The 26985-nt window shown below is 34.4% G+C and overlaps 2 protein-coding genes across 2 annotated transcripts in view; one reads left to right on the top strand and one right to left on the bottom strand.

Annotated features, from left to right (window-relative positions):
* Positions 1-11040: 11040 nt before the first annotated feature.
* Positions 11041-16544, top strand: LOC117688671 (uncharacterized). Its single transcript, XM_034466844.2, has 3 exons — positions 11041-11354; positions 13545-14416; positions 14546-16544. The coding sequence occupies exons 1-3, from the start codon at positions 11335-11337 to the stop codon at positions 16429-16431; spliced, it is 2778 nt and encodes a 925-aa protein (XP_034322735.2). The 5' UTR covers positions 11041-11334; the 3' UTR covers positions 16432-16544.
* A 1537-nt stretch (positions 16545-18081) lies between these two features.
* The window catches only part of LOC136272848 (uncharacterized), a 30919-nt gene continuing 22015 nt past the window's right edge, over positions 18082-26985 (bottom strand). Inside the window, exons 11-12 of the mRNA XM_066075622.1 lie at positions 20151-20201; positions 18082-19728 (exon numbers count right to left, since the gene is read on the bottom strand). Of these exons, the coding sequence (XP_065931694.1) occupies positions 19442-19728; positions 20151-20201 (338 nt within the window). The 3' untranslated portion in view covers positions 18082-19441. The remainder of the gene's footprint in view (positions 19729-20150; positions 20202-26985) is intronic.

Here is a 26985-nt window from a genome sequence, read left to right on the forward strand (position 1 = left end):
CGTTTAGGAGAAAATCACCGGACAAGCCGACCCTCTAAAAATCGTAAAAACGTCAATATCTCTAAAACGGAAGTGACGTCATCAATATAAAAAATTTCCAATAAGGTTCAAATCAATATGTGTTAGTTCTGAAAGTTTCATTAAAATCAGTCAAGCCGTTTCCGAGAACTCGCGTGCACAAAAATGCGTAAGAAAAAAAAAGAAGAATAATAATAAGGGAAACAGAAACAAAGCAATAACAAGAAGGTCTTCCGTTGGAAACGGAAGACCTTAACTAGACTCTTGTTGCAAAAGCAACAAAAAGGTCTTCCGTTTTGATATACATGTATCAATTTAACTGTAAGACACTGCTTCTCTCAGTATTTCATAACCATTAGACAACAGGACTTAATTGACTATCAATTTGTCTTACTTTGTCAAACAGAAGCAGTAAATCTCTTAAACAACATGAATTGTTTGAACTCTTCCGGTGTGGACCGGAAGTGACGGTTGACAAAATAAAAACGGTTAAACACATCTTCTATCAAATGTCTATCATCCCTGTAAGTTTCGTGTTTTGATCACTTACAGTTTCTGTGATCTCGGGGTTCAAACATTTACTTTAAAAAAGACTACCTGAGATATTTGAGATATCTCACCGGAAGTAATTTTTTTGTTTATTAATCATCGGATAGATGACATATGAAAGCGTTTATACCTTTATATCATTTCAGTGTTAAACAAATAAAATGCGTAAAAACATAATTTTTGAAGTGCTTCCGGTGACGACCGGAAGTTACGACGAACAAAACAAAATAGTTTAAACACATCTACAGCTATAGGTTTATCATCCCTCAAAGTTTGGATGTTCAAGTCCTTATCGTTTCTGAGATCTCATTGTCCATAGCTTTTTGTCGCGGGACAGGAAACGGACGACAGGAAGGGAATTTTGAAAAAATGAAAAAAATGCCTAGAGATATTTTCGTTCTCTATCAGTCCTATAAATTTCAAGAAAATCCATCCATGCATCTCTGAAAAATCGAGTTAAACATTTAAAAAACTTGATTTGTTTGAACTCTTCCTGTGTGGACCGGAAGTGACGGTCGACCAAATAAAAACGGTTAAACACATCTTCTATCAAATGTCTATCACCCCTGTAAGTTTCGTGTTTTGATCACTTACAGTTTCTGAGATCTCAGGGTTCAAACATTTACTTTAAAATAGGCTTCATGAGATATTTGAGATATCTCACCGGAAGTAGAATTTTTATGTTTATTAATCATCGGATAGATGACATATGTAAGCATTTATACTTATATTTCAATTCTCTGAGAAATATATTAAATGAGTAAAAGCATAATTTTTGAAGAGCTTCCGGTGACGACCGGAAGTTACGACGAACAAAACAAAATAGTTTAAACACATCTACAACTATAGGTCTATCATCCCTCAAAGTTTGGATGTTCAAGTCTTTATCGTTTCTGAGATCTCATTGTCCATAGCTTTTTGTCGCGGGACAGGAAACGGACGACAGGAAGGGAATTTTGAAAAAATGAAAAAAATGCCTAGAGATATTTTCGTTCTCTATCAGTCCTATAAATTTCAAGAAAATCCATCCATGCATCTCTGAAAAATCGAGTTAAACTTTTAAAAAACTTGATTTGTTTGAACTCTTCCTGTGTGGACCGGAAGTGACGGTCGACCAAATAAAAACGATTAAACACATCTTCTATCAAATGTCTATCATCCCTGTAAGTTTCGTGTTTTGATCACTTACAGTTTCTGTGATCTCGGGGTTCAAACATTTACTTTAAAAAAGGCTTCATGAGATATTTGAGATATCTCACCGGAAGTAGAATTTTTATGTTTATTAATCATCGGATAGATGACATATGTAAGCATTTATACTTATATTTCAATTCTCCGAGAAATATATTAAATGCGTAAAAGCATAGTTTTTGAAGAGCTTCCGGTGACGACCGGAAGTTACGACGAACAAAACAAAATAGTTTAAACACATCTACAACTATAGGTCTATCATCCCTCAAAGTTTGGATGTTCAAGTCTTTATCGTTTCTGAGATCTCATTGTCCATAGCTTTTTGACGCGGGACAGGAAACGGACGACAGGAAGTGAATTTTGAAAAAATGAAAAAAACGCCTGGAGATATTATAATTTTCTGTCAGTCCTGAAAATTTCAAGAAAATCCATCTAGCCATCTCTGAGAAATCTTGTGGACAAAAAACGGACAAAAAAAATAATAATAATAATAATAAGAAACATTACAATCACTATAAGGTCTTCCGTTGGAAACGGAAGACCTTAATAAATATAGAAGTATCAATTCAACTGTAAGACATTGCTTCTCTAACATAAATAAAAAATGGATACGAAAATTATTGTGAATGATAAAAAATATCAAAATTGGGTGTACTTCCTGTGACGACCGGAAGTTACGCCGGATAAACAAAATAGTGTTAACACATGTACATACATAGGTCTATCATCCCACAAAGTTTGGTTGTTCAAGTCGTTACTGTTTTTGAGATCTCGTCGAAATCAGGTTTTTGGTCTCTGGACAGGAAACGGGCAAACGGAAGTGTTCAATGTAAATTGTATTCAATATTTCTTGTATACTTGCCTTTTGTACATTATTTTTCATTTATCTAACTAATATATATCAAAGGAAAACAGTTAAACTGATAGACAGCTCTTTTTTTTTATCTCTTCCGGTATGGACCGGAAGTGACGGAAGACAAAATGAAACCGGTTAAACACATCTTCAATCAAATGTCTATCATCTATGAAAGTTTCGTGTCTTGATCGCTTATAGTTTCTGATATCTCGCGGGTACAAAATGTGTTTTAAAAAAGCTACCTGAGATAATTGAGATATCTCACCGGAAGTAGAAATTTTTTGTTGATATTACATCGCAGAGATTTCCTATGAATAGATTTATTCTTATATATTTATTCTATTGACAAAAAAATTGATGCGTAAAAAAAAATATTTTTTAAGTGCTTCCGGTGACGACCGGAAGTTATGACGAACAAAACAAAAGTGTTTAAACACATCTACAGCTATAGGTCTATCATCCCACAAAGTTTGAATGTTTAAGTCTTTACCATTTCTTAGATCTCGAGGTGACAAGCTTTTTGTCGCGGGACAGGAAACGGACGACCGGAAGTGAATTTAGAACATTTTTAATTAAAATCCTCTAGATCTTTTTATTTTCTGTCATTCCTGAAAATTTTATAAAAATCCATCAAGACATCTCTGAGAAATTCACGAGAGAAAAAGGGGAAAAAAATAATAATAATAACTAGACTCTTGTTGCTATAGCAACAAAAAGGTCTTCCGTTCCTTATGTATTAATCTGTACAAAAAGTCCATTTCTCTTGTAAACAGAAAATGGATATAACATATACTGTAAAGGAAGTCCAAAGAAATAAAAAAAAACAAAAGACAAAATGTCAATTTTTGAGTACTTTCTGTGACGACCGGAAGTTACGCCGGATCATTTAGAACATAGTGAACATATGTTCATACATTGTTTTGTCTTTTCTCGAAGTTTTGATGTTCAAGTTTTTGTAAGTTATAATATCTCTTTGAAAAAAGGTTTTTAGTCTCGGTACCGGAAACGAACAAACGGAAGTGATTTAAGAAATTAAAAGAAGATGTTTTAGTACATTTACCTACGGTAAGTTTATATTAAAACAATATTAAAACATTAAAAAATAATAAAACAATATTAAAACAAATCTAAAGTTAAAAAAAAACTTATATTCTTTGAACGCTTAAAGTGAGAACCGGAAATGACGTACGACCAAATGAAACCCGTTAAACACATGTTCAATCAAATGTTAATTATACATATACATTTTGTCTTTTGATCTCTCGCAGTTTCTGAGATCTTGTGGGTACTTTGTTTTTTAAAAAGAAGGCTACCTGAGATATTTGAGATGTCTCACCGGAAGTAGAACTTTTTGTTGTTTATTTATAATGTGTATATGACCTTTTGTATTTCTATAGCTTAAATGTTACTTCCATGCTTATTAACCAAATATATTTCAAAAAAATCAAAATTGGGTGTACTTCCTGTGACGACCGGAAGTTACGCCGGATAAAACAAACTAATGTGAACCTATGTACATACATAGATCTATCATCCCACAATGTTCGATTGTTCAAATTGATACCGTTTTTAAGATCTCGACGAAATAAGGTTTTTTGTCTCGGGACAGGAAACGGACAAACGGAAGTGCTCAGTGTAAATTGTATTCAATATTTCTTGTATACTTGCCTTTTGTACGTAATTAATAATTAAAAATACTTAAAATATCTAAGGAAAACAGTTAAACTGATAAACAGCTCGATTTGTTTGAACTCTTCCTGTGTGGACCGGAAGTGACGGAAGACCAAATGAAACCGGTTAAACACATCTTCAATCAAATGTCTATCATTCATGAAAGTTTCATGATTTGATCATTTATAGTTTTTGAGATCTCGCGGGTACAAAATGTGTTTTAAAAAAGCTACCTGAGATAATTGAGATATCTCACCGGAAGTAGAATTTTTTTGTTGATATAACATCGCATAGGTAACTTATGTATAGAATTATAGTTTTATGTTTATTCTATGGAAAAGAAATTTAATGCGTAGAAATAATAATTTTTGAAGTGCTTCCGGTGACGACCGGAAGTTACGACGAACAAAAAAAAATAGTTTAAACACATCTACAGCTATAGGTCCATCATCCATCAAAGTTTTGGTGTTCAAAACTTTACCGTTTTTGAGATCTCGAGGTGACAAGCTTTTTCAACGCGGGACAGGAAACGCACGACCGGAAATGAATTTTGACAAAATGAAAAAAACGCCTAGAGATATTATCATTTTCTTTCATTCCAGAAAATTTCAATAATATCTATCCAGCCATCTCCGAGAAATCTTGTGGACAAAAAAAGGAAAAAAAAAATAATAATAACTAGACTCTTGTTGCTATAGCAACAAAAAGGTCTTCCGTTCGTCACGTATAAATATGTATAAAAGATCCATTTCTCTTGTAAACAGAAAACGGATATAATTTATACTTTAAAAGAATTCCCAAGAAATAAACAAAACAAAAAGACAAAACGTCATTTTTTTGAGTACTTTCTGTGACGACCAGAAATTACGCCGGATCATACAAAACTTAGTTAACATATCTTCATACATTGCCTTGTCTTTCCTCAAAGTTTGGATGTTCAAGTTTTTGTTAGTTATAATATCTCGTTGAGAAACGGTTTTTGTCTCGGGACCGGAAACGAACGAATGGAAGTGATTAAAAAATTGAAAATACGTATTTTAGTACATTTACCTATGATACGTTATTGTTCATCACATTGAGTAAAATGTTTAAAAAATTCTAATGTTAAAACAAAACAAAAAACCTTTTATTGCTTGAACACTTCGAGTAAAAACCGGAAGATACGTACGACTAAATGAAACCCGTTAAACACATGTTCATTCAAATGTCCATTATCCATACAAGTTTTGTGTCTTGATATCTCACAGTTTCTGAGATCTTGGGGGGAGTTTGTTTTTTAAAAAGAAAGCTACCTGAGATATTTAAGATGTCTCAACGGAAGTAGACCTTTTTTTGGTTGTTTTACCATGTGTGGATGACCTCCTGTATTTTTGTAACTAAAATGTTACTTCCATGCTAAATGACCAACATATTTTTTAAAAATCAGAATTTGGTGTACTTCTTGTGACGACCGGAAGTTACGCCGGATGAAACAAAATAGTGTTAACACGTGTCCATACACAGGTCTATAATCCTACAAAGTTTAGTTGTTGAAGTCGTTACCGTTTTTGAGATCTCTTCGATATAAGGTTTTTTGTCTCGGGACAGGAAACGGACAAACGGAAGTGGTTAATGAAATTTAATTTTTTTATATCTTGTTTACTTTCCTATTTTTCATTTTAATTCATCGAAGTAGCTAAAACTATCAAATAAAAACAGTTTAAAGGATAAACAGTTTGATTTGTTTGAACTCTTCCGCTGTGGACCGGAAGTAACGGACGACAAAATGAAACTGTTTAAACACATCTTCAATCAAATGTCTATGATTAGTGAAAGTTTCGTGTCTTGATCACGTGCAGTACCTGAGAACTTGCGGGTACAAAATATGTTTTAAAAAGCTTCCTGAGATAATCGAGATATCTCACCGGAAGTAGAACATTTTTGTTTATTTAACATTGCATAGATGACATATGTTAGGATCGATACTAATATTTCTATTCTATTGAAAATGAATTAAATACGTAAAAACCAAATTTTTTGAAGAGCTTCCCGTGACGACCGGAAGTTACGACGAACAAAACAAAAGTGTTTAAACACATCTACAACTATAGGTTTATTATCCCTCAAAGTTTGGATGTTCAATTCTTTATCGTTTCTGAGATCTCGATGTGACAAACTTTTTGTTGCGGGACAGGAAACGGACGACTGGAAGTGAATTTTGAAAAAATGAAAAAAACGCCTCGAAATACGATCATTTTCTATCACTCCTGAAAACTTGAAGTAAATCTATCCAGCCACCTCTGAGATATCTTGTGGACAAAAAATGGGAAAAAAATAATAATAAAAAACATTACAATCTCTATAAGGTCTTCCGTTGGAAACGGAAGACCTTAATAAAAAACCTTACAATCACTATAAGGTCTTCCGTTGGAAACGGAAGACCTTAACTAGATTCGATCTCGTTGCGAGCAACGAGTGGGTCTTCCGTCCAATTTTTTAACTGATTAGATCAAAAAATAAAAAAGTCGAAACATTTTTGAATTTTTTTTCCTGTGATGACTGGAACTGACAGCGGACATTCTCATTACCGAGGTGCACACGAAAAACGGTAGTACTATCATCTCTGAAAATTTCAGCTCTATATCTTTGTTCTTTATTGAGAAACGTGACAGGCAAAACTGAATTTTAAAAATCGTAAAACGACGATAAGTTCCGACCGGAAGTGAATTTTCAAAATCTGTTGCAGCGGTACAAACTTCAGATAACGAGGCTTTAGTCCTGAAAATTTGGGAGAAATCGGTTGTGCCATCTCTGGGAAATCGCCTGGGGAAAGAGAACGAGCTAAACCTACAGATTCATCAAACAAATTTTTTGTCTACGTCCCATGATGGTCTCAAATGTTTTCACTCGTGGTGCTATGCCAAAAATGACTGTCTTTTAACTCGTAATTTACGGTGTCTTAAAGTTTGAAGACACGTTTTAAGTACCGCACAAGCTTTGGCGAGACCCAAGAGATTTTTTTATACATACTTTCATACCTGCGTATTGAGTCGAGATTGGTAAACAAAGACAAAAGGGGAATGGATGACGACACAGTGTTCTCGCGCTTTATTTCCCGCGATAAATTTAGTGGTGGATTAAACATCTGTAATTCGTGTACTAGGTTTTTCAGTATTGACTGCGATACCTGCCTCAGTGACATATATTTACATTCCAAATATGTTTTGTAGTAAAGTGTGTGAAAAGATACTGCAGTTATAAGATTGTAACACACACAGGGTACTCAAAGGTTAGAATGACTAATTTTATTATGACGTCACAAACATCGAACGCTGTAAAATGCAACGTCACAAGCGAGAATCAAAGTTCACGTTTGTGGCTGTTACAGTGGCTCTTTCATTAATTTGATCTTACCCGTAGCATAAAATTTTTGAATTATAAACTCTATTGCAGACAAAGCAAGAAGTTGAAAAAATGTAAATATAAGCATTAAATCATTATTTTTTTTTAAAGATATAGTCTCATAACTGCAGCGGGTGTGCATATGAATTTTGATAACGCGCTAGCGCGCGTTACGCAATTTGTATGAACACACCGCTTCAGTTAATGAGACTATATCTTTCAAAAAATAATGATTCAATGCTTATATGATTTTTTTTTAATCTTTTGCGGGTTTAATAAAGCAACTCTCAGCGGTCTTTGGAGTAAAAATTCCTCTAATCGATATGTCTTCACATTAAGCAGCATATGATGTCATATTTTAATCAGAAACATGTCAATTTTAACTTCATCTCTGGTTTGAATTATAAAACCTCAGGTGTAAAGTGCCACTAGAAACTCTTCTAACTGAATATATGTTTGATTTTTCTGTATTACGTATAATTATCGTTGATAACGTCACAGGCATGTTTAATAGAGATGATCAATGTCTGGGGACAAATTAACGGAATGCAGTGTAAACAATGCAGAAATAAGACTTATTTAATACAGATATCCAAAATTAGATGAATATCAGTTAGGAAATAATCAGGATAATACAGGCATGGATATTTTGTTTTATCAGCAAGTGTTATAAGGTAAGCAGATAGACATTTATATGGCTTTACCGGCGCTTTCTCTGTAAATGTGTACAAAAAAGGCAAGTGTGTAACACTACCCCGAATATTGTGAAAGTTGAATTTGGCAAATATCAAAATCATAAACCTAAAATACTTAGAAAGTGTTGCTAGAATCCTGTGCTTTGTTAATTACGCAGTATTTTAATGAAATTGAAGAAGTTGAGAAGATTTCCGATAAATATTGACAATATTTATTTTATGCGAATAGCTATATATTTCCCTCGTAAAAATTCACAGGAACGAAAACAAATTTCTTACGGAGATTTATAATTGGGAATGTTGACATCTTTTCTCCATTCGGAAGTCCTCGGGACACCTCGCGCAATTTTTCAACGTTATTATCCGGCCGGCGTCTTCATCTTCTTGGCAATGGAAACCCCCCGCATACTTTTTATATTTAGCCGTGTACTGATCCCCCTCAAGCTAGAGGGGGTGTTTTAAAGATGAAATCTTGGGATTTTTTCATCTATTTAATGAACATCGTCTGAATCAAGAGGTATTTATAAATATCGATCGCGAATAATTTAAGGAAATATGCGGCAAAAATATGTTGGGACAGACCATAGCAAGAGCCATATTCTACTGTCATATCGATCCATTTTTAAGCTTATTGTGCATTCATGACATTAGGCAGGTAAGTATATGAGTAGGGAGGAAATAAACCATAGGACTTTTGAACTAAATAAAAAGGAATAAAATGAAAAAATAAACTGTTAAAAAATTTATTTACATATTGGATATAGTCAAACCATTAAATTTAAAAGTGGAAAATTACACACCTACAAACAGGGACCGGGCTCGCTCTCTCTCTCTCTCTCTCTCTCTCTCTCTCTCTCTCTCTCTCTCTCTCTCTGTCTCTCTCTCTCTCTCTCTCTCTCTCTCTCTCTCTCTCTCTTACTCATCAAAGGAGGCTTATGGGGAACTAGACAAACTACCTTCGTCATGGGGAAAGAGATTTCTATGCTTGTTTTCAATAAAATGACGTTTTATTTTAGTAATATTATACAATTAAAGAATAATCTCTTGTTTTGATTAAACATTTTAAGCTTGCGTGCCTTGTAAGTTTAATCGAAACTTTATACGTGGTTTGCGGGGAACTACTTCGGAACACACCTTCCTAGTATGTGCATTCATACGGAATTTCGATTTCTATGTGTGTAAACGACTGGGCATGCTTGTCTCTGTATTAATATGTTACTTGTAAGTGAAAATGGGCACAGTTAAAATTTCTTGACTTGTACTATTGAAAATCAGCTAAGAAGGGAATTTCTGATCGAGCATCATTCACAAGTTGATTTTATGGGGAGGATGTGTATGATTACGTATGACAGCACGGCTTTGACAGAGATGTCAGGTTTTTCTAATAAAAGAGGCTGATGCATGATTTTGCAAGTTCATTAACATGCAACAACTACGAGGCATGCTTATGAAAGTTCACGAGGCAGGGAGTCTGTAGCAAATATGTATACTAAACGCACATTTCAAAACATGTTTTATTCATTAAGACGTTTGCTTACGAGAGAAGTCGAGTAATCGATGTAACTGATAATATATTGATGACAAAATTTACAAATTTGGGAAGTCTGTAAATGCACATTTTCATTTATATACAAGGTTAATATACAACTTGAATTATGTTTTTGATATTATAAATATCTTTTATGGTAATTATTGTGCTTGGAGAGTTTGTGTACTTTGTTTAAAATGTGGACGAAAATAAATCATATTCAAAATTTCAATTTGTACAACTTTTGATCATTAAATAAATTTTTAAATTTCTTATTAAAGTAAAACATTTATCATAAAATCCCACTCGGTTTCAAATGTTTGACTTGGAATGTTGGTATCTTTTTACTTTTGTGAGAAACGCTAGTATCTCCCAAGTTTTATGAGGAATGTTGATATCTCACCAGCAATACATATACATATTTATACTTTTATACATCGTTTTGTATACACATATCTTAGTGTAATCATTATAAAAACGATACATCATATTTCTGTTTTGCATTCCGATCATGAGTAATTCAAAGCATCATTTCATATATCAAAACAATAAGAACGTTATATTTTTTTTAAAAATTACAGTTTCCAACATTTCATTTTTATTTTTACCAATTTTTATCAATACTGGTGATTACTACATTCTGAAGAAAAGGGGAATTTGTAAGCTTGTGCCTTAGATCTTGCTCATTTTTTTTTTTTAAATCTGAATTTCTTTTTATATTCATATATAGCAAAGCTTATGAATGATAAGTATTTAAAAAGGAGGTTTTCTCACCAATTGGTTATAAAAATAACATTTATTTAACTTATAATTAAACTATATATATATATATATATATATATATATATATATATATATATATATATATATATATATATATTATAATAATTTTTTATAATTTGAAATCTACTGAAGAGCCGATCAGGCGAAAGCGCTCTGGATTAAATTTGAAAGAAATGGATTATTGTGTTATCGTCTACCGAAAACATATAATATATATATATATATATATATATATATATATATATATATATATATATATATATATATATATATATTAGCATCCACAAACAGAGTCACATCATAACGTAACGCTATGTGACTCTATACAAAATTAAGTGTTTTTAAACAGCAAATTCATAAGCTTGTATTCACTCAATAATCATAGAACAAAAATATATGTGAAATGATTTACCTTGAAATACTTAGTGTATGTATTTAAATTCATAAAACCTCGTCTAAAATTAAATTAAAATGAAAAGAATATCGCGCTTGTTTGCGAAAGCTTCGCCTGAAATATAACAGGTAGTAAAAGTCGCGTTGTTTTATTCGGCCGTTACCAGGACAATAACGGTGCATAAGACCGTTCTTTGTAACAAACAGACGCTGGAGAACTTGCAGAACAAAATGATACCAAACAACGCACGAAAAACGTTTATTCTGCCATGATAAAAGACTACAGAAAGTAAGTAATTTTTAATCAAAAAATCCCCCATTTTCTCGGACAGGTTGCATATTTGTTACAGCATTTAATGAAATCGATATTAACTCCTCTTCAGACTAATACATATACTTCTTTAGTAAACATCCGCGCTAACGAGCGCTTTTGAAAATAACATGATACATATTTTGGCTGTAACTGAAATTTGACGTCGTCTATGCACAGAGAAAATCACGGATGGAGTTTGTTTACTGTTACCACGGATATATTACGGGGAACAACTCTAGCAGGTTCAAATATGGGGCACCCTACGGGGAAATGTAGAATAATATCCACATTTTCACTGTTATTTTCAACTCCTTATTAGCTATGCATTCATAGATTTTATAACCTGTATTATTGGAACTTGTTTTATTGCAACACATGTTTAAGGCCATGCTATTATTAGAATATTTTAGAGAAAAAAATAAAACATTTAACAATGAAAAATAAAATGAAAATTGCACTTTGTATTGTACACTGATGATATAATAATAATTAAAAATAGGTTTAACACTCATGCAGAATGAACATCATTCAAATATATTAGCTGAAAAATAGTTTTTATCCTTTCAAATACAATTATATATTTTGAAAAATTAAATTAATATCTATCTATATTGATCAACTTCTCTCTAGTACTTAAGATTTATGAAAACACCAGCTTTCAGAGTTTTAATATAAAACCATGTAATTAATTAATTTACAAATACTTCTAATCTGTATAATATAGAAATTTTCAATGTTATAGAATATTTATTAAATCATATTTACACAAACGCAAATTACACAACTGATAATTGAAAAAAGCTGTCACTACATCTTTAAAACATTTGACTTAAAAAAAAATTATTCATAGCTACGTATATAAAGAACATGCAATTAATGTGTTGAATAAAATGCGTTTTGAATAGCCAAGTGGTGATGCAAAGTTTTTTGCGGTCGATTAATTGATTTCCCGAAGAATCATAAAGTGACACATTTTTTTTCTTTAAGTATAAGAATTAAGGATATTAATTACATTTATCTAAACTGCTTGAATTTTTTCCAATTTCTCTTGCAAAATTCTGAGTATGAGCACATCGAGTATAAACATTTTTTTAAAGCACTACATTTTGTTTACACTTGCATAAGTAGCATTCATTGCATTATGCTGGAAGTAATCATGATTCAGAATATTAACTGAATTTAAATATATACACTGTTATGTATATTCATTTCTCGATGCTCGTTTCCATAATTTATGACAAACTAATGGATACAAACACCATTATGAAATATGTACCTAGGTTTAGAAAATCATATTACTACAGGCACCTGTATCATTGCTTTTTGTAGAGGGTACTTTCCGTACAAGCACGGGTATAGGCGAAATAATAGTAAAGGACACAAAACTCATTTGTATATTTACTTTTCTAGTGTAATTTCTTTGATTAAATGAAGTTACACAAAAGTTAAACCACACGTGTACATATGCACACGTGCGTGCGCGCATGCATGCACACTGCAGGCACGTAGCATCGTTTTTTAAAATGGGGGGGGGGGGGGGGGGGAGGGGGGAAGACTCATCCAAAAAATCTTGACAAGAAAAAAAAAAAGGGAACATTTTAAGTTTTCCAAAATCTTCAAAATCATAATCCGTGGGGAGGGGGGATTTATAACTTCAACTTCACACCTCATTTCCTTATTTTTATATCAATTTTTTACATACTCCCGAAAAAGTGGGGGGGGGGGGCACTCCATGATAATTCCATTTTTTATATGTAAATTTTAAAAATTTTGTTGCTGCGAGAAAAAGTGGGGGGACCCCCCCTGCCCCCCCCCCCCCCCCCCCCCCCCTGATGCTACGATACATCAAACATAGTACATTATGCGATATGAAAGTTTTAAAAAAAATTAACACACATGGATGATTTTTTTCTGATCGATTGTTGTAAACGTTAATACATGTAATTGATTAAAAACATTTATATATTCCATTTAATGGGAAAATATTTACACTCATTTTTTTAAACTCTGAAATCAAAGCCAGCAAAAACTAATTAGTTATATATTTTAATACCGTGGTTCCATGTAACATGATTTGTAAATCTGATAATATACCGTTATTAAATTTTTACAGTTACTAACATCCAAGAGTATATTTATTTACGATTGGTTTAATTTTTATTTCAGAACTTGCTGGATACTGCTTATCGCTTTTTTTATTCAACAAATTCTTCGTCAGATGTCTTGCTCTACCCAAATGATTCGGAATTCTGATGTTATTAGCTCTAAAATATCACATGGGACATCCAAAACTGCTGAGTGGATAGTAACACAGTCAGAAAATTGTAATCCGACATCAACTAAGGTGGCTATTGGTCGATTATGGTCAGAATATGAAAAGCTTCGTAAGAACAAATCTAAAACTGACGGCAGCAGAAAGTTTACGGAATTCTTGGAAACAGAGTTTGCTCCACCCACATTATCAACAACAGTAAAGTCAAAATTGCCCGAAGCTACATGTCTGATTAACTCTAGCGGCGATGCCACGTCAACTGCCATATCCATATCAAACTCTCTTTTTATGGAAAACCAGAATCTAATTCAGGAAAAATTTACATTAAAGTCCGAGTTATCTGAAACTATATCTAACTTGCAAACGCTGAACATAAAGTCTGAAAACATATCAAGGAAAAACCGAGTGCTTCAAGAAAAACTTGTATCATCAAACAAAACAGTCAAACGCACTAAACGTAGAGAGGATTACTGGAAAACCAAATGTACAAAACTGGAGACAACAACTGACACAACAAAAGAAGACTATCAACAACTTATTTATGAACTGCAGGCTGATAATGATCAACAAAGAACGACTATCACCGAACTTCAAACTGCATTAAAGGAAAAGGATGATCAGATCGCTTATCTCATCGAACAGCTACAAGAGGGGGATGAAACGAGAGTCATCCATCTATTTGACAAGAAAGAAAAAGCATTCACCCCAGAACTCCATTTATGTGTGTACTCTCTTCTCGAACACAATGTTCCTTCAACGCAAATTGGTAAGTATCTCATTTTCATAAGGATAAGGACATTGAACTACTACGGGTACATAATCCTGATTTTCTTCATCATTAAGCAAGACATACATGTACTGGATATACATTTAATTTCTTTCATATTTTTTTCAGGACCAACCATAGAAGCATGTTTAAAGCTGGCTGGAAAAGAACCTGATCGACTTCCATCTCCTTCAACTGTGGCCAATATGAACATTCAAAGACTCTGTCTCGTTAAAAAGCAACTACAAGATGAACTACCTGAAAAGAAAAACACTACTCTACACACTGACGAAACATCCAAAGTTGGCATCAAGTACGGGGGATTTTCTGTTCGTGATGAAGAAGGTAATTACTTTGCTCTAGGACTTCGTGAAATGGCTACAAAATCAGCACAGAACACATTGGATACTTTCAAGGAGATTTTGCAGGATATTGCTGACACCAGAAAAGAAACTCATCCTCAGAGTGCTGGAAACGAGATTTTATGTAACATTCAAAATACTATGAGTGATCGTGCTGCAACTGAGTTAAAGTTCAATGAGCTCTTAGAAAGTTACAGAGAGGAGGTGTTGCCACAGGTACGAGCAGATTACAACACCATGGATGATGAAGAGAAAGAAACAGTCAGTAGACTTAACAATTTCTTCTGTGGTCTTCATGGTCTTGTTCATATGGCAAATGCTGCACAGAAAGGATTATATGAAGCAGAGGTAGGGAATGTTGCAGGAAATCCTCCAGTATTTGACAAAACGTTCTCTAAGAGTGACGAATCTGGTTGTTTCCGTTTAATCAGAAGTGCGTGCAAAGCTTTTGCTAGAAGAGGGGATGAAAAATGTGGGTGTTATGGAGCCTTCCGAACATACATGCAGCCTTTTCTAACTGAAAATAGAATGATGTCACTTCCTCTTCAACCTTTCAAAGGCCATAGATTCAATATTCTGTTTCAAAATGCGGCCTGTCTATACTTTTTACACCCCCACATGATTGCGTTTCTGGAAAAATCAGATACAGAAAACAAAAGACTTTTAAAATCTGTTCTGTCGGATCTTCATGTCTCCTTTTATGTGGCTGGACTGAAAGCGTTGGGTTTGATATCAAAGATGGTTACAACGCCCCTGTGGAATCTTCTTGAGAACAGCGACACATCAATTGAAGACATGACACAGCATTATCTCCATCTGTCTTTATATTTGGTAGATGCTTGCGAAAACATCGTCGATTTCATGAAGGGAACCTTTCCATCTCTAACAGGAGTAGCGTTTCATGGTGACAAAATTTTCGAATCCTTAACTAAAGAGTCAACATATGATACTGACGTGGAAATTATTCTCAGAGTCCTGTTACCATCAATCCGAAAAGTAGTGCTTCATGTCTACAAAGATCATTTGCCAAATGGTAGATATGAATCATTCACAGAGGAACTCTCACAAGCTACCAAGAGTGTGGACAAACACAACTCTTATTCTGAGCGACTTTTTGCCTACATGGACCAAATCTTGAAATCAAAACCAAATATATCAACCCTGGCTATCGAGGCGTACACTCTCTTCTTAATGAACAAATCCTCCACATGGATAATGAGAAACAGTGAAAATACCGAAGTTCTTATTTCAGAAGCAAGGAGATCAGTTATTGATGAAAGGGGGCTATTCAGCCGAAGAAAAGCAGAAATACAACGACAGAGAGAAGAAAGACAACAGGAGGAGTTCCAAAAAAGAGCTGAAAAAAGGAGAAAAAAACGAATGCAGCTGGAAAAACAAAGTGATGACATTGTTAACTATGGCTTGTGGAAATCACCCCGAGAGTGCAAACTGAAACTGAAAGAGCTGAATCGTACGTCAGACAAATGTAACGCTTTGAAAGCACAGCTTCGCTACAGGAAAAATGTTTTAAAGCAGACTGATCTAGACAAAAAACTTTATTCATTTTCTAAAATAGGCAGCAATGGAAAACGACACCCGCTGACTCACATAGAACTTATGTCTAATCTGTTGAAAGTTCTAAAAACTGTTTAAATTGACCACCTGCAAATCATGTATGAAAACATTAATTACATTGATCGTTTTTTGTTCATATTTGATTTGTAAAATAATTTATAAAGATTAATTTGTGCAAAACGCTTACTATTGTTTTACAGATGATGCAGTTTTGTGTCTTGTAACTAGTATTATGTAGTACATGTATTAGTAGTGGCAAGATGTATTACCATGTATTAAATGAAGTAAGTAAATAATTAAAATATGTAAATGTATTTTAATTTGTCCAATTTAATCACAAGCAAAGTTATTGCAATAATTTGAACTGTTTATATCGGAATTACAAATGTTTATTTGTTGACGTTTTGACGTCGTTTTTGTCAACGGGACGTTGGCGTAGGAATACGTTTAAATCCGAGGTGCGGAATAATAAAGGGATTTCGATATCCAATAAAAATCAGAATAGTATGATTAAAGAAAGTGTACATTACAATCCTATTGAACTTATTTTGATTTGTGATAATAATTTATCTTGTATATATGCCGATTATTAAAATTAATAGTATTCCCAAGAAATGGTCACAAAGAATAACATAAGCACTACTTTTTGTGGTCTATTTTTAGTAACAATATATGACCAACGAATTCCAAAATGTCATTTTCTTTTAATACTTTCTCCAAGCTTTAAAATGATATATCACACTTGTGGAAAATAACTGATATAAAATTTGACTTGTGGATACTATATATATATATATGTGTGTGTGTGTATGTGTGTGTGTGACAAACGATCGTCGTCACCGAGCGAAAGTCGAGTACTCCTTGACATCCCTGTCATCTTTAATGTATAGCAATTCTTTTACTGTAGTACATTCTAAAACAGATTAATACAGCGCAATTGTTTTGAAAAGTTCTTTATTTTTGTAATATCAAATGAAATTAAACATGATTTCCCTATTTGGGACAATAAAACAGTGTATAATCACATGACATGACAATAGATTTCTTGTGAGATTTTCAATTAACATACACAATCTACTTTCGTGACAAAATGATAGTTTTCCTGAATACTTTACATTTTTTTGTGCCACAGAAGCCACTACAGTACTTTATCTTTTTTCAAAGATTAATAAATTTGAAAGCCAGTGTCAAACATATACCAGTACATTGAGTAATCTTTTAGGAATGAGAGTACATCTGTATCGATCTTTGTTAAATATAATATAGCATTGGCTACGCTGTGGCTAATAATAACTAGTTTATAAACTCCTCAAGAATCATAACGGAGTTTATCTAAACCCCAAATTACAAAAAGATAATGATTTCCCAATATAACAGAGAGAATGATAATCCCCACATAGCAGACGTAATAATATTCCCCACATAACAGAGACGAATATTCCCCTCAAAACAGGGAGACTGATATTCCCCACATAACAGGGAGACTGATATTCCCCACATAACAGGGAGACTGATATTCCCCACATAACAGAGAGACTGATATTCCCCACATAACAGAGAGACTGATATTCCCTACATAACAGAGATACTGATATTCCCCACATAACAGAGAGACTGATATTCCCCACATAACAGGGAGACTGATATTCCCCACATAAAAGGGAGACTGATATTCCCTACATAACAGAGAGACTGATATTCCCCACATAACAGAGTGATATTCCCCACATAACAGAGTGATATTCCCCACATAACAGAGTGATATTCCCCACATAACAGGGAGACTGATATTCCCCACATAACAGAGAGACTGATATTCCCTACATAACAGAGAGACTGATATTCCCCACATAACAGAGAGACTGATATTCCCCACATAACAGGGAAACTGATATTCCCTACATAACAGAGAGACTGATATTCCCCACAAAACAGAGAGACTGATATTCCCCACATAACAGAGAGACTGATATTCCCCATATAACAGAGAGAATAATATTCCCCACAAAACAGAGATAATTTTTCCCCACATAACGTAAAGAATATTCCCCACATAACAGAATGATTTTCCCACATTACAGAGACCGATATTCCCCACATAACAAAATGATATTACTCAAATGAGAGACTGATATATTATTGTACAGCTGTTTTTTCACAAGTATCAAAAATGCACTCATTCGCATCATTTCATAAAATGATTTCATAAAAAAATTAAAAAATATTCAGGTTGTTGCTATTCATATTTCATATATTGCTATTCATATTTCATATATTGCTATTCATATTTCATATATGAATGTTTTAGTCTGAACACAAAATCTTGACCAAGAAAAAAAACAAACCCGAAAATGGTTACTTTACAATTTAACTTAAAAATAAAGGCCTGTTTAACTGAAAACTCTGCAACTAAAACAATTAAGCTATGCAATTGTTTCTTTCCCTTTTTACTCATAATCATTGCATCCTTGAAACATACAATTATTTGTTTTATTTTTCATGTCAAATAACTTACAAAAAATATAGATGTCATATTACACTGACATTAACTATATGTCATACTACACTGACATTAACTTTATAGGTATAATCTTGTAACCTATTTGCAAACCAAGTAAACATCAGCACTTACTGTTTCATGATACACAAGAACATTACAAAATCTATTATTAAATTAATCACTATGTGGGAATTTTAATTCTCCATAAATAGGATGTACTAAAGAGGTCTGTAGACCTCGTCAGATACCTGACCTGCCTCGCTGCTGAATATTGATAATGACTGCACATTAAAAAATGTCACTACTTTTTTTGTACACAATCTTCTAACCTTTTCACCTAAGAATAGTTTGTACCAAAACTGACTGATAATGAACCAGTTGTCCAGAGATTCAATAAAAAATGTGAAAAGTTAAAGGCACATAAATATATGGCATAATTAACTTTTATGCAAATTATACAATTGAAGTCAGTCACATTACAAAAATATCAGAAATATATACCAAATATTGATTTAATATCTGACTCCACCAAAATATTCTTGGACCCATCCAAAAATTCAGTCATTCATACAGAGAAGAACACAATCATTAAGCGTTAAATTTTGAATTTAGAAGCCTGCAGGCCATCAGATCATGTTTTTTTTTCTCTTGCTGGTACATGGCCCAGGCTTGAAATTTAATTTTTGTCCATTCTCTTTCATTGAGATCATCTGTTTTACTTTTAGCTTTCAGGACCATTTGCTTTGTTGGTGGTTTTTTTGAAAGTTTTACATGTGGCATGAGGTGTTTGAAAATGGCATCTTTTTCTTTGGATGACCAAACTGTTCTCTTGATTGATGCCTCTTTTATTTTTCTTCCTGTGTTCTTCTTTGCACCTGAAAATCAGAAGAAAGAAAAACACCTTTGAGTATTTCAACCAATGAATCTTTGACTGATTTGATTAAAACTTTATAAAAAATGCATCATGAATACAAGGGATTTCTGCAAAATGTACGTTTTCTAAGTTATATTTTTCATAATTCAAATTTGGTGAAATACATCCCCCCCCTCAAAAAAAAAAAATCCACATAAAAAAGAACTGCCACATATCGGTACATGAAATTAAACTGAAGTGATTCAAAAGAAACTATTCCTTGAAGAACTGCTTTTACCTGCACGTTTAAAGGTATGACAAATGCGGAGGAAATTTCTGAAGATTTCTCAAACTCCTTTCCAGCCCTTTTTTTCTAGCCAAATTTTGCCTGTACAAATTGTACAAAATTGTACAGGCAATAGCGAATAAATTCCTAATACTTACTTTTGGTGAAGAAATCATTATCTTCAGATTCTTCTGAATCACTTTCAGGATCTACGAAATAAAATATGAAACTACAATATTTATACAGAATTGTCCATGATTTGCATACTCTGTGACATTAATAAAAATATCTGTGGCAACATAACATACAATGTACTTGTAATAACTAAGGAGTTAAAAAAAACACAATTATAGTTTTATGTACCGGTAAATTTTAAAGGTAGAACCATTTGATCTTGTGGTCACGAGAGAAAATGTGGATTAAAAATACCTTATTTTTTTCCTGGAAAACTTAATCTAAGATTTGCATCCAATATTTCAGGCAAATTTCAGGAAAATCTGACCAACTATACTAGCTGACAGTATACCACAATACAGATACAGGAAAAATATTCTAAAAGGTCACTTGAGTATTGCATGCAATTTACCTAAGCAACATCGCTCACCTAAGTAACAATAACCACAACCTTGATCAAATCAGTCATCGGGTATCAAATACAAAATTACAATTTAGTAAAGTAGGTCTTATTTTGAACGATTTTCAATTTTTTTCTCTACATATTTATTTGTTAAACACTGAGCCTATTGTTGCATCAGCTTTTGATTTCTTATAAAGATTTTTAAAGACTTTTAACTATTTATTCCTATGATAAAAATCAACCCCCAGGGATCATGATTTGGACAAACTTAATATACACTACCCAAAATGCTTCCATACAAGTTTTGGCCTTTCTGGCCAAATAGCTTTTGAGAAGATGTTAAAGATTTTTTTTCATTTTATTCCTATGTAAAAATTTGACCTCCTCTGTGGCCACACCTTACCTTGGGGAGCATTATTTGAACCTACACTACCTGAGGATGTTTCCATACAAGTAATGAAGTTCTAGCCTTTCTGGCAAATTTTTTTTAAGAAATAGATTTAAAAAAAAATTTCTTTATTCATTCTTATGTAAAAATTTGACCTCCCATTTTGGCCACACCCTACTCCCAGGGATCATGATATGAACAAATTTGAATCTACACAACCAGAAGATGCTTTCACCTAAGTTTCAGCTTTTTTGACTGAATTATCACCAGTGAAATGACATCCATTTCACTTTTGATAACTTTAGCATATATTTTCATAGTCTACTTTATTTTACTTTATTCTTATCTTATATGTTCCCATACTTAGCAATTGCTTATTGACATCTAAAGCATTCCTTATTATTTATTTCTTAAGGTTGTCCAAGCTGTTGTTTACTGCTTAATCCCCTAGAATATTTAGTGATTTCACAGTAATTGTTAATCTTTATTGTCAGTGACACTGCTCATGGCACTGGGCACTCATAGGTGTTAGTTAGGGTAAACAAAACCACTTTGACTTCTTCACATCAAAGGGATGACACTGATAACTTAATTATTTTGATTAGCCATAAGTGACAACTTTACCTTAGGCAATTCATAGAGAAAATTAATTCTCGTACATGAGTTCTTTTAGAGAGAGTTAGCTTTGAGACTTCGGACTGAAAGGATGTAGGACGAAGCTAGGAAATCATGTAGAGTGTTAGGAGACAAATTTCTAATTCATCTGTTTAGGCCCCCTCCTCTAAATTACAGTTAGGAACAAGACTTGCTCATTAATGTTGTTACCTGCGTGTGTAGATTGGATTATTTAACATTCAATCTTTAATAAAACATTTCTCATATCCTGCCATTTGGACTTTGTGTATTCTTAATTTACTTATTCCCCTTGAGCTTAATTCCCCAAATGAACGTGCACCATCGCCTAGTTATGTACCAGACATCCGGGCGTGGTCACAGAGTGGTCGAGAATCCAGTTCAAATCTTATGGAATTCCTCTCACAGTGAACTGATGTAAACATCCATGATCCTGGGACTCTTAGGATTTCTGCAGGATTTCTGTGCTGTCAAAAACTGTGATTTGTGACTCTAACGTTCTTATGAAAAGAAAAGGAGACCAATCCATACAGAGACAGCGTGCCAGTTCCTGTTGGTGAGTACAGCCACTTTTATCACATGTGACACAGTTTAGATAACTTTCTATTGTTATCATTTTTTGACATTTATAGATTGATTATTGTTTAGCTGTTTTTATCACTGATAATGGCTCCCTCACTTGAAATCCCATCAATGTCCCAACATACTTCCAATCCCAACAACTTTTTGGCTACTATTTCAGCGGCAATTACCAATAAGAACAGAATTCAAATCAAGCTCTCTAACTTTCATATCAATGCCCTTGTTGATTCCGGTGCTACTATTTCTGTTGTTTGCAACAAATTTTTGAAGAAACTTTTCAAAAATCCCCATATTTACAAATCAGATCTCTGTGCTGTTACAGGTGTTTGCAACACATCACATGCTATTCTTGGTCAAACAGATCTTGAAGTAGATGTCAATGGTTTAAAAATGCCCCATACCTTTCATATTTTGGAAAATTTGCCCCACGCTATCATTTTAGGCCAAGACTTTCTAGAACAAAACAACGCTGTAATAGATCTTACCCATAAATATGTGTCTTTTCACAATGAAACAACCATTGCCTCTATTTCAACACCTGATATCCAACATGACAACCAGAAACATGTTTCTCTTGCTCGAACGGAATCAAATATTATGTTACCACCCCTTTCAGAAAGCACACTTTCACTCCTTGTCTCGAACATCCCTCATGGTTCACAAGTCTTCCTTGAACCAGTCAACCTTCTTACAAACAAGAATCTGGTTGGAAGCAAATGCATTGCTACATGTCTAAACAACACACTTCCATATAGGATACTAAATCCTCTGAACAAATCAGTTCCATTGAAAGCAAATTCTGTAGTTTCTAAAGTGTTCAACATAGACAACAATTACATTATTTGCTTTGACACACACTCCTCTGACACTCACACCAGTCAGTCAAAGGCTTCTACTACAGATCATATATCTATCGCCAAAACCCTGCAAATCCATATCGAAAAACAAAATCTTTCTCCTGCTCAAACTCAACAACTCCAAGATCTGATTGGACGAAACAGAGATGTATTTGCCAAAGATGCCACCGAACTTGGTAAAACAAACCTCCACACACACTCTATCATCACCAACACTGATAAGCCAGTCCGCACCCCAAGATATTCCCAGAATCCAAAGATGCGCCAGGAGACAGAACGTCAGATTCAAGAAATGCTGAAAAATGATGTCATTGAGGAATCAACTTCTCCTTACCAAAGTCCGGTCGTTATGGTGAAAAAGTCTAATGGACAATACAGATTTGCAGTAGATTACAGAAAACTGAATTCTATCACAGAGCTTGTTTCCTTTCCGATTCCAAAATTAGATGAAGTTTTTGACACAATAGCTGATTCTAAATCCAAAATTTTCAGTGTCTTAGACTTAGCTAGTGGATTCTGGCAAGTGCCCTTGGATGAGAAAACCAAACACAAGACTGCATTTATCACACATCAAGGTCTTTACCAGTTCAAACGACTTCCTTTCGGCTTAACAAATGCTCCTACAAGCTATCAGATGCTGATGACAAAAGTTTTACAGGAACTAAATTGGAAAATTGCTCTTATCTACATTGATGACATTTTGGTCTTTTCTAAAAGTTTTGATGAACATTTACAGCATTTAGATCTTATCTTTCAAAAACTTCGTAAAGCCAATCTTACTCTCCAGCCAACAAAATGCCACTTTGCTGCCCAAGAAGTAAAATACCTTGGACACATCATTTCTGAGAAAGGAGTTGAAGTAGACAGAGCTAAGATTGCTGCAGTAGCTGACTTCCCACAACCTCGAAATTCTAAACATGTCCGCAGCTTCCTTGGAATGTGCAACTATTACAGGAAATTCATCAAAGACTATAGCAAAATCTGTGCTCCCTTATTGAATCTTCTTAAGAAAAATATCAAATTCCAGTGGAAACCAGAACACACTGATGCTTTCAATCTTCTGAAGAGAAAATTAACTACAGCACCCATCCTTGTCTTTCCTGATTTTAGCAAACCATTTGTATTGTCTGTGGATGCTTCTGATGCTGCCATTGGATATGTCTTGGGACAAATAAACTCAAAAGGACTTGAGAATGTTATCGCATATGGAGGACGTGCACTCAGGGATCAAGAAAAACGATGGCATATAAACCATAAAGAGGGACTTGCTTTGATTGAAGCCATCAAAACCTTCAAGGCTTACCTTACCAGTGCTGAATTCACAGTCTTCACTGACAACATCACAGTTCGTTGGTTGGATACCAATAAGGATGCATTAGGCAGACTAGGACGCTGGGCTCTATTCCTTCAGCAGTACAAATTCAAGATACAGCATCGTCCAGGAACTAAGAACCAGAATGCCGACTGTCTGTCTCGTCGTGAATATCCACCTTCAGACCAACCATGTTCTCCATCAGATGATGACTTGCCAGCCATTGGATCCATTGAAGCTTCCACAAAAGAGTTTATTGCCACAACCTTTGAATATCCAGAAGACAATCAGCCAAGGAAACCTGAAATTCTTGCCCTAAATACAGCCGATCAACATGATGATCATATTTCAGACAACCCAACCCTTCAGCATCTGCAAGAAAATTGTCCAGACTTTCAAGCGATTATCGATTACAAAAGAACTGAAAATTTGCCGAAAATTGTTAAGCAAGCTACCGCAATAGTCGCAAAATCCTTCCACTATGAAATTATTAATGGACTTCTTTTTCACTTTTTCAAGGAACGTGCTAAAAACCAATCTCCTGATCAGAGTCTTATTAGACAACTTTGCATTCCTGCACCCCTCCGGAATGATATTCTTCTCTCATATCATGATTGTATTGCTGGTGGCGGACACCAAGGACATGAGCGCACGTATGCTGCTATCCGCGCCAAATACTACTGGCCAAATATGTATTCAGACATTGAACAATACATTAAAACTTGCGAAACGTGTCAACAGTCCAAGAACTCTAAACATCAGAAGCCAATCCCTTTGAGACCACTCCCTATTGAGGACATTTTCAGCAGATGGCATATGGATTTCCTGGAATTACCCATAACACCAAACAAAGACAGGTACCTTCTCTTGGTTGTTGACAGCTTTTCAAAATGGTGCGAGGCTTTTCCCTTGAAATCCATGGAAGCGACCGAGGTTGCCAGAGTACTCTTTGCTGAAATATTTGCGAGATACGGAGCACCAAGGACACTTATTTCAGGCCGGGGACAAAATTTCATGTCGAAATTAGTCCAAGCCCTTTGTGAACTCTTTGAAGTTACCAGACACTATACAAGTGCTTACCACCCACAAACAAATGCTGCTTGTGAAAGGATGAACTCATTTATCAGCCAAACACTAAGATCATACTGTAACAAGGACCAATCCGACTGGGTGAAGTTTATTCCGGCTGTCCTCATGGCATACAGATCTACACCTGCCACACAATCAACAATGTTTTCACCATTTCACTTGTTGTTTGGACAGAAGATGCGCCTTCCTGTTGATGTTGCTCTGACACCAAAACCATCCATGGCACATGAACCCAAGTTACATCTGATGCGTGTTCTGGAACAACTTAAAATATGCAGAGAAGTTGCTGCTGAAAACATTCGACAACATCAACAGAAGTACACTCAGCAGCATGATAAGCGTGCACAAGAACCAGACTTCATGGTTGGCTCCACAGTATGGCTCTACTGCAGCCATGTTCCTAAAGGAAAATCTCCAAAACTTTTACAAAAATGGGTTGGTCCATATTCAGTAATTTACCAGGGACCAAACCATACTTTTAAACTCCGAAGAGATTCAGACCACAAAATTCTGAAGAGTCTCGTACATGCCAAAAGACTAAAAACTTACCATAGTCCTGAGGATAGACCTCACTATTTCTTACCGGAGTATCAAGATGTTGTACTCAATCCTGAAGAATTGGACAACCAAATTAATGAGGAGATTCCTCCTCCAAGTGACCAGCATCAAGCTGATGCTGATCAGCTTTCAGCTGATGATGAAAATCAGCTTCTCCATGAAGATGATGCTGAAGAGAATAATGATAATGATGATGATGACCAAAGCATCAGAAATGCAGCTCATGATCCCCAGCATCAAAATCCTCCACCTGAACCATCATCTTCTAAACCACAAAATCAAGCCAAAAATCAAAACAAACACAAAAGAAATTCAAAATGCGAAAAACCAAATGAAAAACAATCGAAACCATTTTCTACGGACCAAATAGACAAAATTCTTGAATATAGCCTATACCAAGGGAAGCCGATTTACAAGATCAAATTCAAAGGTGCAGCTCAAACTTCATGGCAAGACGGAAACCAAATCCCAAAATCCTTTAAAGATACCTTCCATTCCCTCTACAATGCCAAGGGAAAGAAAAGAAAGCGACCCAACAAAAAAAAACATTTTAACAAACAGGAATCTGTACAAGCCCTTTCACTCCCTCCCAAGAGTCAACAAGAGATCCACACTGCTTCCATTGACCGAAGAGGCACACATATCATGTTTTACCTCCAAAATCATGATGGATCTACTACAAACGGAAAGTATGCTTATCAAGTTCCAAGCCATTTATTCAAGCCTTTCTTCAGAAAACTTGAACAAGAAATCAGTGACTGTATATCAGGGAAAGGATGCGAGTTCGTAAACTGGAACATCCACCAATACTTTCCTGTATCCAGAGTCTTATTCTTTAAACACAGACCAACTCTTTTCATGCATCATCTTACTCCTTCAAAAGCCAGGCTCTTGAAAAATTGTAACTCTTCACCAGAAGGCATTTTAGCATTCAAAACAAAACTCTATGATCATGTCAAACTCTTCCATACAAATGCAAACCTCTAAATTTCTCAGC

The sequence above is a fragment of the Magallana gigas genome, chromosome 1, assembly GCF_963853765.1.
Source record: "Magallana gigas chromosome 1, xbMagGiga1.1, whole genome shotgun sequence".
Taxonomy (NCBI): domain Eukaryota; kingdom Metazoa; phylum Mollusca; class Bivalvia; order Ostreida; family Ostreidae; genus Magallana; species Magallana gigas.

Excerpts from the sequence above, each read along its gene's own strand:
- LOC117688671 (XM_034466844.2), top strand. The coding sequence starts at position 11,335 with ATGATAAAAGACTACAGAAA. Across the intron at positions 11,355-13,544 it reads ATGATAAAAGACTACAGAAA|AACTTGCTGGATACTGCTTA; the intron begins GTAAGTAATTTT and ends TTTTTATTTCAG. Across the intron at positions 14,417-14,545 it reads TGTTCCTTCAACGCAAATTG|GACCAACCATAGAAGCATGT; the intron begins GTAAGTATCTCA and ends TATTTTTTTCAG.